The 15,052-nt window shown below is 44.9% G+C and overlaps 1 protein-coding gene and 1 pseudogene across 1 annotated transcript in view; one reads left to right on the top strand and one right to left on the bottom strand.

Annotated features, from left to right (window-relative positions):
* Positions 1–10,670: 10,670 nt before the first annotated feature.
* The window catches only part of LOC141735549 (polyadenylate-binding protein-interacting protein 1-like), a 38,271-nt gene continuing 33,889 nt past the window's right edge, over positions 10,671–15,052 (bottom strand). The window contains exon 11 of the mRNA XM_074568525.1: positions 10,671–14,958. Within this exon, the coding sequence (XP_074424626.1) occupies positions 14,865–14,958 (94 nt within the window). The 3' untranslated portion in view covers positions 10,671–14,864. The remainder of the gene's footprint in view (positions 14,959–15,052) is intronic.
* Positions 12,102–12,212, top strand: LOC141735696 (U2 spliceosomal RNA; annotated as a pseudogene).

Raw genomic sequence — 15,052 nt, 5'->3', positions numbered from 1 at the left:
AGGCTTCTGCCTGACAGGGGCAGGATACAGGGGCCCCTTGATCCTGGTTACTTTCTGATAGGTGCCTCCTGTTTCTGTTTCAAGGACGGCAGAGCCTGGCTCCACCAGTCTATTTCTTGTTCAGCCTCCCTAATGCTCCTTAACATTTCGACTTCCTCTTGCAGCTCTGCCACCAGGCTGAGCAGATCGTTCACCTGTTCACAATGCACACAGCAGTTATCAAATGTTAGAAATTTCTAGGAACAGAACAAGAACACAACATATGATAGAACTATACCACTGAATATATTTGTGTTTAACCTGCATTTTGAATACTATATGCAGTTCTACACAGGCCACGCCACTGACAGGATCCCCCTCGACAAGCTGCCTAGAGATGTGGATGGTTAGTGTGGCCAAAGCAGAGCCTAAGCAAACCATAGTACTAGATTGCTTATGCTCAAATTCAAAACAAAGTAATACAGTATAACTGTAGAAGCATTTTTGTACTCAGTGGTCCAGTAAAAGTAGTATTGTCACAGCTAGTAACAGGCCACAGGTCTTACACTGACTATGCCTTATGCTAACTGTGCAAAGCCCCAGGATGGCCTGTTAGGCTCATTACCAACTTGTTATGAGAACATGCTGAATAAACTGGAGCTAGATAACTGTTATCTTGTTACAATGGACTGCTGAAGCGTGGGAAATAGTAAAGGCCTTGAAAACGTGGGCACCGGTTGAAAATAGAGGCCACAGAACAATAAACCGATAGTAAATTACTGGTCACTGAAGAAGTACAATCTCAAAAGCTACAAAAAGACTGCTTTTGCTTTAAGAAAAGCAGCAGCTGATAAAACAAAGGAAAAAAAAAGATAGGGAAAAAAAAAAGATAAGAAAAAAAGCCAAGCAACATAAGGCACTTGCTGTGGCTTAGGAAATATCCTGAAGCAGGTAGTCACGGTAGAAGCTAAAAGTTAGAAACTGTCTAGAAACTCAGCCATCTTCCAGAAGAACAAGATCCTGGCCTAGGGGGGAGGGGGGTGGTGGTGGAAGGTTACCCACTAGTGCTAAGACAGTGCATCAGCTCTGTAGTGCTGTACACTTGCAGTGAACATATGGTATGACTGTTAAGGACTGACTGCTGTAAGTATGTAGTGATACTGTTTGACAATGTTTTTAACAACTAAACATTAGCATGAAGCATGTTGCTAATGAAACGTCAGTCTAAAAGTTTTAAAACTTAAAACACACCAGACTTATCAGGCTTCTAAAGACTCCCACCAGAGTGCACACACTAACATGCATTCTGCAGCAACACCAGAGGGGTGCTGATGAGGAGTAAAGCTCCTAGAAACAGTAAATGGGGGCTAGATGAACCTTCAGTCTGACTTGGGGTAGCCATTCCCACAGAGTGACACTCTGCCCCAATCCTCTTCTCAGGCCCCTGTAAGACTCACACAGGTACTTAACATGGGGAAACAATGGGATTCTGAACCTGACAGCCTCTCAGAAAATACTGTCGTATTTTACCATGTCTTCCACAAAAGGTTTCAAGTCCTTGAAATCCTAAACAGAGGACTCCCTGTCCTCTCTCTGCCTGGCTGAACAAGGTAAGTTAGAGGACAGGGGGCTATGGGAACATGTTTCTGCCCGACGAAGCAGGTGTGTCTCCCCAGTAACTCCCCCACCTTCCCAGGTACCCCTAAAAAATAGGTATGAGGCTCTGCAAGGGGAACCCAATCATGACAAGGAAGACGATTCAATGTCCACGGGGGTGTCGCCAAGGTTAAGTCAAACTACACCCAGCATCAAAACATCTTCAGTAAAGAAAAAAAGACGGGTCATTGTCATAGGTGACTCCCTCCTGAAGGGAGCGAAAGGCCCAATATGCAGACTGGGCCCACTTCTCAGGGAAGTCTGCTGCCTCCCTGGGGCCTGGGTTAAAGATATAAAAAGAAAACTTACCTCCCTGGTAAGTCCTTCAGATTACTACCCGCTACTAATTTTTCAGACAGGCAGTGATGAATTGATAACAAGAAACTCAAGGGCAATCAAGAGAGACTTCTGGGCCTTGGGAAGCCTGGTTAAGGGGTCAGGAGAGCAAGTAGTGTTCTCCTTTGTCATTCCAGTCACAGGGAAGAATGAGGGAAGCAACAAGAAGAGCCAGCAGATCAATACCTAGCTCTGAGCCTGGTGTCAGTAGCAGGACTTTGGTCATCACGGGCTGGTTTACATGACACCAGGTCTGCTGCAGATGAATGGGGTACACCTGTCTCAAATGGGAAAAAGGATCTTGGCACAGGAGTTGGCAGGGCTCATTGAACGGGCTTTAAACTAGATTTAAAAGGGGAAGGGGGTGAAACCAGTCTCTTTAGAGGTAAGCCTGGGGGTGGTGTGCCAATGTGGGGCTTTTGGAAGCCGGCAAAAGCCCTCTGCCTGTGCTGAGGGCTGTCAGCTGGTGGGCGGGCTGCTGAGTGAGCCTGGGAGCGGAGACAGCACCTCCCCCGGTTGATCAAGCCACCAGGTTATAAGAAGCCTCTGGGGGGGCAGGGACTAGTCCCTGGCCACAGAGCAATCAGTGCTGACCTCAACTGACTGTCGAGTCACAAGGTCTTGCTTGTGTGTAGAGATCCAGCCATGGTTGCTACCCGGTTGAAGGCTGCTGTTAAAAAAGCTGTGGGCACCCAGACAGAGGCCCCACGCAAACATGTGGGCGTCCAGGCCTCTGGCTGCAGAGAGTGCCAGAGCCTGGCACTTGCAATGGAGGGCAGCAGAGACAACACCTGTGTCAGATGTGAACAGGTAAATGATCTGCTCATTCTGGTGGCTGAGCTGAAGGAAGTGGAAAGGTTGAGGAGTATCAGAGAATGTGAGAGGGAGAGTGACTGGTGGACCCACTCCCTGAGAGAAAGGGAACAGGGTGGGGCCCCACACAAGTCAGAGGACCCCCTCCCCTCTCATCACCAGGCAATAGGAGGGGATCGCAGAGAAGAGGGGGAATGGAAACAGGTCCCTGCTCGGGGAAGCAGGCGAATCCCCTCCCACCTTCCCAGTTACCCTTGCAGAACAGGTATGGAGTCCTGCAGGAGGAACTGGCTGTTGGAGAGGAGGATGATACACCCAGGCCAGAAATGTTAGAAAGACCAAGTCGCCATGGACCCAGCATCACAACTGGTTCCAAAAGGAAAAGCAGATGGGTCATTGTTGTGGGTGACTCTCTATTGAGGGGGGGCGGAGGGGCCAATGTGCCATCCTGACCCACTTCACAGGGAAGTCTGCAGCCTCCCTGGGGCATGGGTCAGGGATGTGTTGGACAAACTTCCTGCCCTAGTAAACCCCTCTGACTATTACCCCCTCTTAGTATTTCAGGTGGGTAGTGATGAAGTGGGTAGGAGGAGCCCAAAATCAATTAAAAGAGACTGTAGAGCCTTGGGGTGGTGGCTTAAGGGATCAGGAACACAAGTTGTGTTCTCCTCTATCCCTTCAGTGGCAATCATGAATGAGGAAATTAACAGGAAGAGGCAACAGGTCAACTCATGGCTCTGGGACTGGTGTTATTGGCAGGGCTTTGGGTTTTTTGATCACAGGCTGCTATATGAGTCACTGGACCTGCTGGTGGCAGGTGGGACGCACCTGTCCCAGAAGGGGAAAAGAATTTTGGGGCAGGAGTTAGCAAGGCTCATTGACAGGGCTTTAAACTAGATATGAGGGGGGAAGGGGAGATAACTGGGCCTGTCAGGAATAAACCCAAGGGAGGCATGCCAGGGCTTGAAGGATGGTGGACTAGTGAGGACTCTCACTCTGCCACTTCATTTGAGAGAAGGGATAGATGTTTAGAAATCATGGAAGCACCTGAGAGGGGTCTGGTGGGAAATGGAGCCCACACTCACAAAAAGGTGCTGGAGTCATTGGCACATCTGAAGTGCATCTATACCAATGCACACAGTATGTGCAACAAACAGGGGGAGCTTGAAGCCATGATGCACCAGGAAAACTATGACATAGTGGCTATCACAGAAATGTGGTGGGATGCCTCACATGACTGGAGTGCCACAATCAATGGCTACAAGCTCTTCAGGGGGGACAGACAGGAAAGGAGAGGCGGAGGAGTGGCCCTGTATATTAGAGAATGCTATGAGAGCTCGGAAATCAAGTATAGTGATGATGGGGTGGAGAGTGTTTGGATTAGGTTAAGGGCCGATAAAGCTGATATCGCTGTGGGAATCTGCTATAGACCTCCCAACCAAAGCAGTGAGTCGGACGAAGCTTTCTATAAGCAGCTGGGGGAAATCTCGCAGTCACTTGCCGTTGTTCTTGTGGGGGACTTTAACCTCCTGGATATCTGCTGGGAATACAACACAGCAGAGAGGGAACAATCCAGGAGGTTCCTGGAATGTGTGGAGGATAACTTCCTCACACAGCTGGTAAGTGAGCTGATGAGGGAAGGTGCCCTCCTGGACCTGCTTCTTGTGAACAGGGAAGAACTTGTGGGGGAAGTAAAGGTTGGTGGCCATCTAGGGCACAGTGATCATGAGATGACTGAGTTTTTGATTCTTGGAGAAACAAGGAGAGGGGTTAGTAAAACTGCCACCTTGGACTTCCGGAGGGCAAATTTTGACCTGTTCAGAAGGCTGCTGGACAAAGTCCCTTGGGAGGCTGCCCTGAAAGATATAGGAGTCCAGGAAGGCTGGACATACTTCAAGAGAGAAGTCTTAAAGGCACAGGAGGAGGCTGTCCCTGTGTGCCGAAAAACAAGTAGGCGGGGAAGGAGACCGGCCTGGCTAAATAGGGGCCTTTGGCTGGACCTCAAGAACAAAAGGAGAGTCTATGACCTCTGGAAGAGGGGTCAGGTCTCTCATGAAGACTATAAAGATGTAGTGAAGCTATGCAGGGAGAAAATTAGGAGAGCCAAAGCGCAGCTAGAGCTCAACCTAGCTACAGCTGTTAAGGATAACAAAAAATGTTTCTATAAATTCATTAACAACAAAAGGAGGATTAGGGAAAATCTCCCTCCCTTACTGGATGCAGAGGGAAACATAGTCACAAAGAATGAGGAAAAGGCTGAGGTGCTCAATGCCTACTTTGCCTCAGAACTAACTGTTCCCTGGGCACCCAGCCTCATGAGCTGGGAGACAGGGAGGGGAAGCAGAATGAGGTCATCACAAGGAAAGAGGAAGTGATCAGTGACCTGCTACACCGCTTGGATGCGCACAAGTCTATGGGACCGGATGGGTTACATCCAAGAGTGCTGAAAGAGTTGGCAGACGGGCTCGCCAAGCCACTTTCCATGATCTACCTGAAGTCATGGCTAACTGGGGAGGTCCCAATGGACTGGAGGGTAGCAAATGTAGCGCCCATCTACAAAAAAGGCAGAAAGGAGGATCCGGGAAACTATAGGCCTGTCAGTCTGACCTCGGTAGCAGGGAAGGTCATGGAGCAGATCATCTTGAGTGCCATTACAACTCATATAATGGACAAGCAGGGGATCAGGCCTAGTCAGCATGGGTTTAGGAAAGGCAGGTCCTGCCTGACGAACCTGATCTCCTTCTATGACAAGATGACCCGATTATTGGATGAGGGAAAGGCTGTGGACACTGTCTACCTAGACTTTCGAAAAGCATTTGACACTGTTCCCCATAGAATTCTCATGGAAAAACTGGCTGCTCATGGCCTGGATGAGCATACGATCTGCTGGATCAAGCACTGGCTGGATGGGCGGTCCCAAAGAGTGGTGGTCAATGGAGTTAAATCCAGCTGGCGGCCGGTCACAAGTGGTGTCCCTCAGGGCTCGGTGTTGGGACCATTTCTGTTTAACATCTTTATTGATGACCTTGATAAGGACATAGAGTGTATCATCAGCAAGTTTAAGCGGGAGTGTTGATCTGCATGAGGATAGGGAGGCTCTACAGAGAGACTTGGATAGATTGGACCAATGGGCCAATGCTAACAGTATGAGCTTCAACAAGGCCAAGTGCCAGGTCCTGCACTTGGGCCACAACAACCCCATGCATCGCTACAGGCCTGGGGAAGTGTGGCTGGAGAGCTGCCCAGCAGAAAAGGACCTGGGGGTTCTAATTGACAAGCAGCTGAACATGAGCCAGCAGTGTGCCCAGGTGGCCAAGAAAGCCAATGGCATCCTGGCTTGTATTAGAAATAGTGTGACCAGCAGAAGGAGGGAGGTGATTGTCCCCCTGTACTCAGTACTGGTGAGGCCACACCTTGAGTATTGTGTCCAGTTCTGGGCACCTCAATACGAGAGAGATCTCGAGGTGCTGGAGCGAGTGCAGAGGAGGGCAACGAAGCTGGTGAAGGGCCTGGAGAATAAATCTTATGAGGAGCGATTGAAGGAGCTGGGACTGTTTAGTTTGAGGAAGAGGAGGCTGAGGGGAGACCTCATCACTCTCTACAACTACTTGAAAGGCCATTGTAGAGAGGTTGGCGCTGGTCTCTTCTCATAGGTAATTAGCGATAGAACAAGAGGGAATGGCTTCAAGCTGCAGCAGGGTAGGTTTAGGCTGGACATTAGGAAAAAGTTCTTCACAGAAAGAGTGGTTAGACACTGGAATAGGCTGCCCAGGGAGGTGGTGGAGTCACCATCCCTGGATGTGTTTAAGACTCATTTGGATGTGATGTTAAGGGATATGGTGTAGGGGAGAACTTTGTAGAGTGGAGTTGATGGTTGGACTCGATGATCCCAAGGGTCTTTTCCAACCTAAATGATTCTATGATTCTATAATGTCTGTGGGACGGGATGCTAGTGAGGTCCCTCGGTCTGCTGACTCAGTGAAGGCAGGGGATGGAGATTCATGCAGCAGCAGAGACGCAAGTGTCATTGATGGGTTAGAAACTATGGCTGTGCCTGGGAACGTACAGGTAGGAGTTAAGGATGCACACAGCATGGGCGACAAACAGGAGGAGCTGGAAGCCATTGTGCAGCAGGAAAACTATGATGTAGTTGCCATCACAGAAACGTGGTGGGATGACTTGCGTGACTGGAGTGCTCCATTAGATGACTACAAACTCTTCAGAAGGGACAGGCAAGGAAGGAGAGGAGGTGGGGTGTTGTGGGTGGAGTGATTAACTTCACTCATAAGAGAGAAGAAGTGAAATATTTATTAACATAAAGCAGTGATTTAACAAAGTTAGTAGTGAATGCGACAGTGTTTTACAAGATTCGATGCCAGGGTACGCTTGATTATTTACTGCATAGAGGCCAGGGTCAGACAAGCTGTCAGGGAGACCCTCCCATTGAGTCACAAGGCTCAGAAAGGACCCCCTTGCTTTCTAAACTCCTTCTCAGAGAGGAGTCTAGGTGCGGCTGGATCCAATCCTAGTCCCAGACTTGGTCAACAGTTTATGTCTAAAGGATTATATATGCACAATCAATCCTTTATATCACTTAGCTAAGATTTCAAAGTTTAGCATGCTATTAGTCACTTACCGAGAATCTGTTGCAGCAAGGAATCTCTCAACCTCGAGGAGAAGAACCTTAAGCGAGCGTCCCCACTCAAGGGGAGATCCTGTTGTGCAGCCCGCTGCCACGCAGGAGAGCTCAAAGGGCTCTTGGGCTGTCCACTATTTATGGAGTAAGATAATTGACCTATAGTCATATTCCCATGGGAACAAGATACCTAGGTCCCCACTCCAGACAGTGTTCTGACTGTGTTGCCAGCCATCTCCCAAAGTCCAGGTGCAACTCATAACAACTCCCACTGATGGTTATGGCTTGAGCAGGAGCAGGGGGTGGAGGGGAGAGCACACTGCTACATGGGGTGGCTCTGTATGTTAGGGAATGTTATGAATGTCAAGAACTTAATGATGGTGACAATAGGGTTGAGTGTTTATGGGTAAGAATCAGGGGGAGGGCCAACAAGGCAGATATCATGGTGGGAGTCTGTTATAGACTGCCCAACCAGGGTGAAGAGGCAGATGAAATATTCTACAAGCAGCTGTGAGAAATCTCAAGATCACTAGCCCTTGTCCTCATGGGAGACTTCAACCTACCAGATATCAGCTGGGAACACAATACAGCTGTGAGGGAACAGTCTGGGAGGTTCCTGGAGTGTGTTGGGGATAACTTCCTGACAACAGATGGTGAGGGAGCTGACTAGGGAAGGTACCCTGCTGGACCTGTTGTTTGTAAACAGATAAGGACTTGTGGGAATTGTGACAGGTGGAGGCTGTCTTGGGCATAGTGATCATGAAATGATAGAGTTTTCAATTCTTAGAGAAGCAAGGAGGGGGGGGTCAGCAGAACTGCCACCTTGGACTTCTGGAGGGTGGACTTTGGTCTTTTCAGGAACCTGCTTGACAGAGTCCCTTGGGAGGCAGTCCTGAAAGGCAAAGGAGTCCAGGAAGGGTGGATGTTTTTCAAGAAGGTAGTCTTAAAGGCACAGGAGCAGGCTGTCCCCATGTGCCAAAAGACGATTCGTTGGGGAAAAAGTGGCCTGGCTGAATAGAGAGATATGGTTGCAACTCAGAGAAAAAAGGACAGTTTATGCCCTTTGGAAGAAGGGGCAGGCCACTCAGGAAGACTACAAAGATGTTGTAAGGCTATGATGTAGGGAGGAAATTAGAAAGGACAAAGCCCAACTAGAACTTAACCTGGCTTTGGATGTTAAGAACAATAAAAAAAGTTTCTATAAATACATTAGGAATAAAAGGAGGACTAAGTAGAATCTCCATCCTTTATTAGATGGGGGCAGTAACATAGTGACAAAGGATGAGGAGAAGACTGAGGTACTTAATGCCTTCTTTGCCTCAGTGTTTAGTAGTAGGACCAGCTGTTCCCTGAGAACCCAGACCCCTGAGCTAGAAGATGGGGTGGGGAGCAAAATGAAGCCCCCATAATCCAAAGGGAGATGGTAAGGGACCTGCTCCAGCACCTAGACATACACAAGTCTATGGGGCCAGATGGGATCCACCCGAGGGTACTGAGGGAGCTGGTGGAAGTGCTCACTGAGCCACTTTCCATCATTTATCAGCAGTCCTGGCAAACCGGGGAGGTCCCAGTTGACTGGTGTCTAGCAAATATGACTCTCACCCACAAGAAGAGCCAGAAGGAGGATCTGGGGAACTACAGGCCTGTCAGTCTGACCTCGGTGCCTGGGAAGGTTATGGAAGAGATCATCCTGAGTGCCATTATGTGGCACATGAAGGACAATCAGGCCCAGTCAGCATGGGTTCATGAAAGGCAGGTCCTGCTTGACACACCTGATCTCCTTCTATGATGATGTGACCCACTTGGTGGATGAGGGAAAGGCTGTGAATGTTGTCTACCTAGACTTTAGTAAAGCCTTTGGCTTGGAAGGGAGTGCTCTTCGCTGGGTAAAAAACTGTCTGGAGGGCTGGGCTCAGAGAGTGGTGGTCAATGGAGATAAAGTCAGTTGGCAACCTGTCACAAGTGGTGTTCCCCAGGGGGCTTGGTATTGGGGCTAGTTCTCTTTAATATCTTTATCAATGATCTGGATGAGGGGACTGAGTGCACCTTCAGTAAGTTTGCAGATGACACCAAGTTAGGTGGAAGTGTTTATCTGCTTGAGGGTAGGGTGGCTTTGCAAAGGGATCCGGACAGGCTGGATCGATGGGCCGAGGCCAATTCCTGCACTTGGGTGACAACAACCCCATGCAGCGTTACAAGCTTGGGGAAGAGTGGCTGGAGAGCTGCCTGGCAGAAAAGGACCTGTGGGTGTTGGTCAACTTGTGTCTGAATATGAGCCAGCAGTGTGCCCAGGTGGCCAACAGCATCCTGGCCTGTATCAGGAACAGTGTGATGAGTAGGACTAGGGAAGTGATTGTCCCCCTGTACTTGGCACTGGTGAGGCCCCACCTCGAGTACTGTGTCCAGTTTTGGGCCCCTCCCTACAAGAAAGACATTGAGGTGCTGGAGCGTGTCCAGAGAAGGGCTACAAAGCTGGTGAGGGGTCTGGAGAACAAGTCTTATGAGGAGCAGTTGAGGGAGATGGGGTTGTTTAGCCTGGAGAAAAGGAGGCTGAGGGGAGACCTTATTGCTCTCTACAACTACCTGAAAGGAGGTTGTAGAGAGGTGGGTGTTGGTCTCTTCTCCCAAGTAACAGGCGATAGGATGAGAGGAAATGGCCTTGAGTTGCACCAGGGAAGGTTTAGATTAGATATTAGGAAAAAGTTTTACACTGAAAGGGTTATCAAAGCATTGGAACAGGATGCCCAGGGAAGTGGTTGAGTCACCATCCCTGGAGGTACTTAAAAGGTAGGTAACATAGTGCTTAGTGATATGGTTTAGTGATGTTTTTTGTCATTGTTAGGTTGATGGTTGGACTTGATGATCTGAAAGGTCCCTTCCAACCTAGGCAATTCTATGATTCTAAGTACAGCAAAGTGACAATATATAAAATAGCTCATTCTGTCAAATATACAAAATCCTAGGTTTTAGTCTTACTAAGAAGAGTAAGCGAAGTCTGTAGTGTTTGGCTGCAAAGGATATGCATAAATAGAAGACTAAGTAACATTTAAAACTAAATTTAAAATGGCTGTATTCTAATCAAGTTGACAAACACATTAGCCAAACTGTACTCTAGATCTTCAAGGCCTGTACTCATACACATGCATGTTAAATTATGTAAGTCCACTTTGTCAGACCACTAGGGAAGTTTATTTTAGAAAAGTATTACATATGTAAAACTCATCTTTTTTCTTTATGGGGATATAATACATGAAGGTAAGTATAGATGAGAAGAAAATTTGTTCCAGAAATCTAGAGCTCGTAGAAGCTGTTCTTATATTAGATGTGAAGAAAAACAAAACAAAACAAACCCCCTGTAATACCATGACTTTTCTATACAGTGAAAACATTTTAGCAGATTTCATCTTCTTCCTTTCTGGAGCAGAGTCTAGGAAATCCCCTCCATTTTACACAGAGCAACAACAATTTTGTTGGGGTGTGGGGTTTTTTGTTTGTTTGTTTTTGTCTTTTTGTCAGGGTTGTGTTTTTTTTTTTGCCCCTCATCTCCCCGGAGGGCAGGTTACAGGACTTCTGTGTAACTCCCCGTTTCTGTGTAACTGGCCAGTTAGACATGCTTCACAAGAACCTGGCAGGCAAGAGACACTACTTCCTAAGCGGTGATTCATTTACTCCTGAATGGCAATTCAAGTACTCTTCATTAAGACTGCTTTCTAAAACCTGCTTGCCTCTGATGGAGACAGTAACACAAGCCACACTCCTCACAACCCCATGTTCCCTTCCGCAGGGCGAAGGGCCTGACAATGTCAACCCACCACATACACTGTAGAAACTGACAACCAAGGCAACCCACTGGCAGGTGGTCTCTGCCAGCTGGAGGGGGTGGGCAGAGGCAGGGAGTGCCATTTCATACAGGTACTTGAAGCAACAAGGAGATAGCAGCAAGAGGGACCCTCCCTGCATAATGCACCTCCACCAAGTCATCCCTGGACAGCACCATCAGGCTTTCCATCTCCCCAGAAGGGGCTATACAGAACAATGGGGAAATCAATAGAAGGCACCCAGGGTCCACAAGGCAGGAAGCACGAGGCGGAGCAGCCTGCTGAGCTCCCTCCCTCCCACACGTTTGGTGAATTAACCTTATCTTCCTGCTAGCAGAGAACAAGTCGAAAAATGTGATCTGATTTATATACACATCTGTAAAACAAGCTAGATGAAAATACACACTGTGTCTTTTTACTTTAACCTTTTTTAGCTTTTTATCACTATCTGCTGGAAACAGGGATGTCTTTTTTTTTTTTTTTTTTTTTTGCTGCTCCAGAAATGGAAGTTATCAGTATAAAGGCCTAGACTATAGAAAAGAACTACTTACCTGTAACTGTGCTTCTTTAAGATATACATCTTTCAGCACATGTACTGACACAGAGCACAGTTATCTAGAGAACTACTGCAGAAGCATAAGCACATTCCTCCTGTCCTTCCCTCTGCAGCATGAAAGCAGCTGTGTAAGAGGGCATTCATTCAGTGCCTCTCCACATTAGCATCTCCAGAAAATGAGGTGGCAGCTTAGGGGACAGAACTGAGAAGGCAGATCGCTGATCTGCAACATATCTCTAAAACAAATTACAGATAAATAATTCTCTTGTGACTGCTGCTTTACATATGCATTCAATAGAACAGGAAAATGGCTTCTTGGCCTTTTGGCTAAGATCAAGTGCAGTATCTGTTCTTATCAGTTTAATATCTGATACATCCTTGATGAGAGGACTTTAATCTTATTTATGAAGGAATTTTTCACCATGAGGGTGGTGCGACACTGGAACAAGTTGCCCAGAGAAGTTGTAGATGCCCCATCCCTGGAAGTGTTCAAGGCCAGGCCGGATGGGGCTTTGAGCAGCCTGGTCTAGTGGGAGGTGTCCCTGCCCATGGCAGGGGGGGTTGGAACAAGATGATCTTTAAGGTCCCTTCCAACCTAAACCATTCTATGAAATTTAATCCATATACTTAGAACGGTCTCAGAAGCCCTAGCTGAATAGATTGAAAAATTAATTTCCCAAAGGCCAATTTAAAAATTAAGCCTAGTTGCCTTTTTGGAAGATATATACACTTTCCCCCCTAATATTTACAATTTAATCAAAGTTGTTTTAAGAGGATTGACAGTTTACAGTTAAGTGACAATTTATTATCAATTCCTGCTTGAAGCACTAAGCAAGTGTAATTCAAGATCCTTTGCTATACAGGCCACACTAGATCAAATGGTCTCATCTAGCTGTAACAATCATTCCTTACCTACAGAAGTACAGGTTTCTTAGATTAGCATGTAATCATGAAAGAAGTGCATTCAATACAAATTTCCATTCTCTACAACTGCTTTCTCAGCAAAGTAGTGGGTAGGTCAACATCCAGTCAAGTGGCTGCAGACACAGCCATGCATCAAAAGAAATCTGTTTCTATTTGTAATACCCTTTTTAATGGTTATTAATCTGCAAAGTACTTGCCTGAAGCAAGTTTCAAAGTATATATTTGGATTATGAATCCTCCTTTTATAACTTTTATTGTATGTAAATCTAGCAGTATAAAGATACTTGGTTTTAAAGCAAGTAAGTATAACGTTTATAGGGCTGGACTAGGGTTCAGAAATGCACGTTCTAGTCCTGTCTGAGTTTTGAAGTATTTGTATTTTATCCATCAAAAATACAAATAACGGTACTTCTCTGCTTTATTACTTTTTATTATTTATGGAAGATGCATTATATTTACTAGCAACTTCACTATTTGTTCAGAACCCTAAGCGTAGAAACTGTGGAAGTAGGTCAAGTAGGCTGAAGTAGAGGTGGCAAATCAACAATTTAGAGTGCAAGCAGTGCAGTACCTTCCTTGAGTTTTGGACAGAATGTCATCTTTTGTTCCTGTATCAACTACTAGACCTTGATCTGAATTGCCTTAAATATACAATCCCTAGTTCCCAAAATTTTTGTACAGGATGACTTAGTGTATTTCTTATCTACATTTAAGACATATTGTCTCCACAAGCTGACAGAGTATACATCTGGAGTCTGACAGCTACTTTTCAGGAAAAAAAGACACTGTACAAAAGATGCAAAATTAAACATGTAAGGCAGAGTCCCTTGAAGACACTATTACCTTACTGTAATGCATAGTTGAATGCAAAAAAAAAATAATCTTTTTTTTAAAAGCAAAAATACAAGATCATGGAAATTATACCAAAAGAAACAAAAGCTAGTTAAATTTTCTTTTCCAAAACTACAACCTAAATGAGTATGTTAAATAAACATCCAGAAAACAGTTAGTGCTCACTGTATTAGCAGACACACAAGTTATTTCACCAAACAAATAACAGAATTATTTACAATATGTGTTTACAGTAGCTAACTTTTGGGAAATATTTCCCATTTGTTTTTGATTCACTCAGTCTAACCAATAACAGGTAACAGGACGAAGTACAACTGAGTTTAGCAACAACAAAAATGGTGTATCCTAGGAAGACTAACATGATTATATGGGGTCAAATAAGAGCAGTTGGCTTCAGAATGTTAAAATTTATGAAATATATGAATTTACTCAAACTACAAAGTTAACAAAAACTATATAAAATAACTAGAAGAATGGAAAAAGTTACAGGGGTTGCTGGAATGTTAGATATGTTACCTTCAAAAAATATATCAAGCACTGCACATACTCTTAGAGAAGTATGGGTTAAAATAGAACTACGTTCTTGTAGTCTTAAAGAACACGTCAAATTAAAAGATAGTTTTTGCTTGTAAAAGTTGAAAATAAGCTTTCCTAAACCAAAGGTCTTGAAAGCACCCGACTTCCAAAATAATGCTTGCTTTTTCACATATCAACATATAACATGTTTATTCCAGGAAAAAGAGTCCTGACCTTACTCATGTGTATTTTGGAAGAGGAAGGAAAAGGGAAAAAAAACAAAGCAAAAAACTCCCCACAAAAAAATAATAATTTGTATTTGGATCATATGCTCCTTAGTTAAAAAATAAATTAATAAAAAAATTAAATATCAGATCTAGTATATGGTAAAAAGGATAAATCCTAATGTATACTAAATCAAGCAAGCAATTAAATTTAAATCAAGTTATTCTTACCCTTCCCCCCAAGGGAAATTTTATGGGATGGTTCCTCATTAAATTTTAATTTCCATCATGATACTTTTAAAATCAATTTTATTGCAGCCAAAACACTGTTCATATACTTGTACATAAAATAAACTATGATATATACACAATGTTTTAAGTTACAGGGCATAAGTTTACAATTTTTGGCAGATTCTGTTTAACAAAATGGAAATTGTATAACTTTAGTACTTGGAGAAATTAAAATTCCTTATTTTGGTACAAATGTTTTGTGTCCCCCTGTATTCTAGCCATACCTAAACTGGTTTAATAAAATAACATTAATGTGTAACATCTCACTGTTTTCTCTTATGTTCTGATTCTAGACAGAATTTTTCATATGCTTCTTCAATTTCTGGATCCATCTTGTCATCAAGGTCATCAAAATACCTAAAAAAAAAAATATCACCAAAAATGTTAAGTTTATGTACAGATTTTCAGAAACAGTAAATAGGTGAAATATTTATGTATATGTCAAGAATAA

The sequence above is a fragment of the Larus michahellis genome, chromosome W, assembly GCF_964199755.1.
Source record: "Larus michahellis chromosome W, bLarMic1.1, whole genome shotgun sequence".
NCBI classification, from domain to species: domain Eukaryota; kingdom Metazoa; phylum Chordata; class Aves; order Charadriiformes; family Laridae; genus Larus; species Larus michahellis.
Note: the sequence above shows the minus strand (reverse complement) of the source record. Positions and strands in the feature narration are given on the sequence as shown.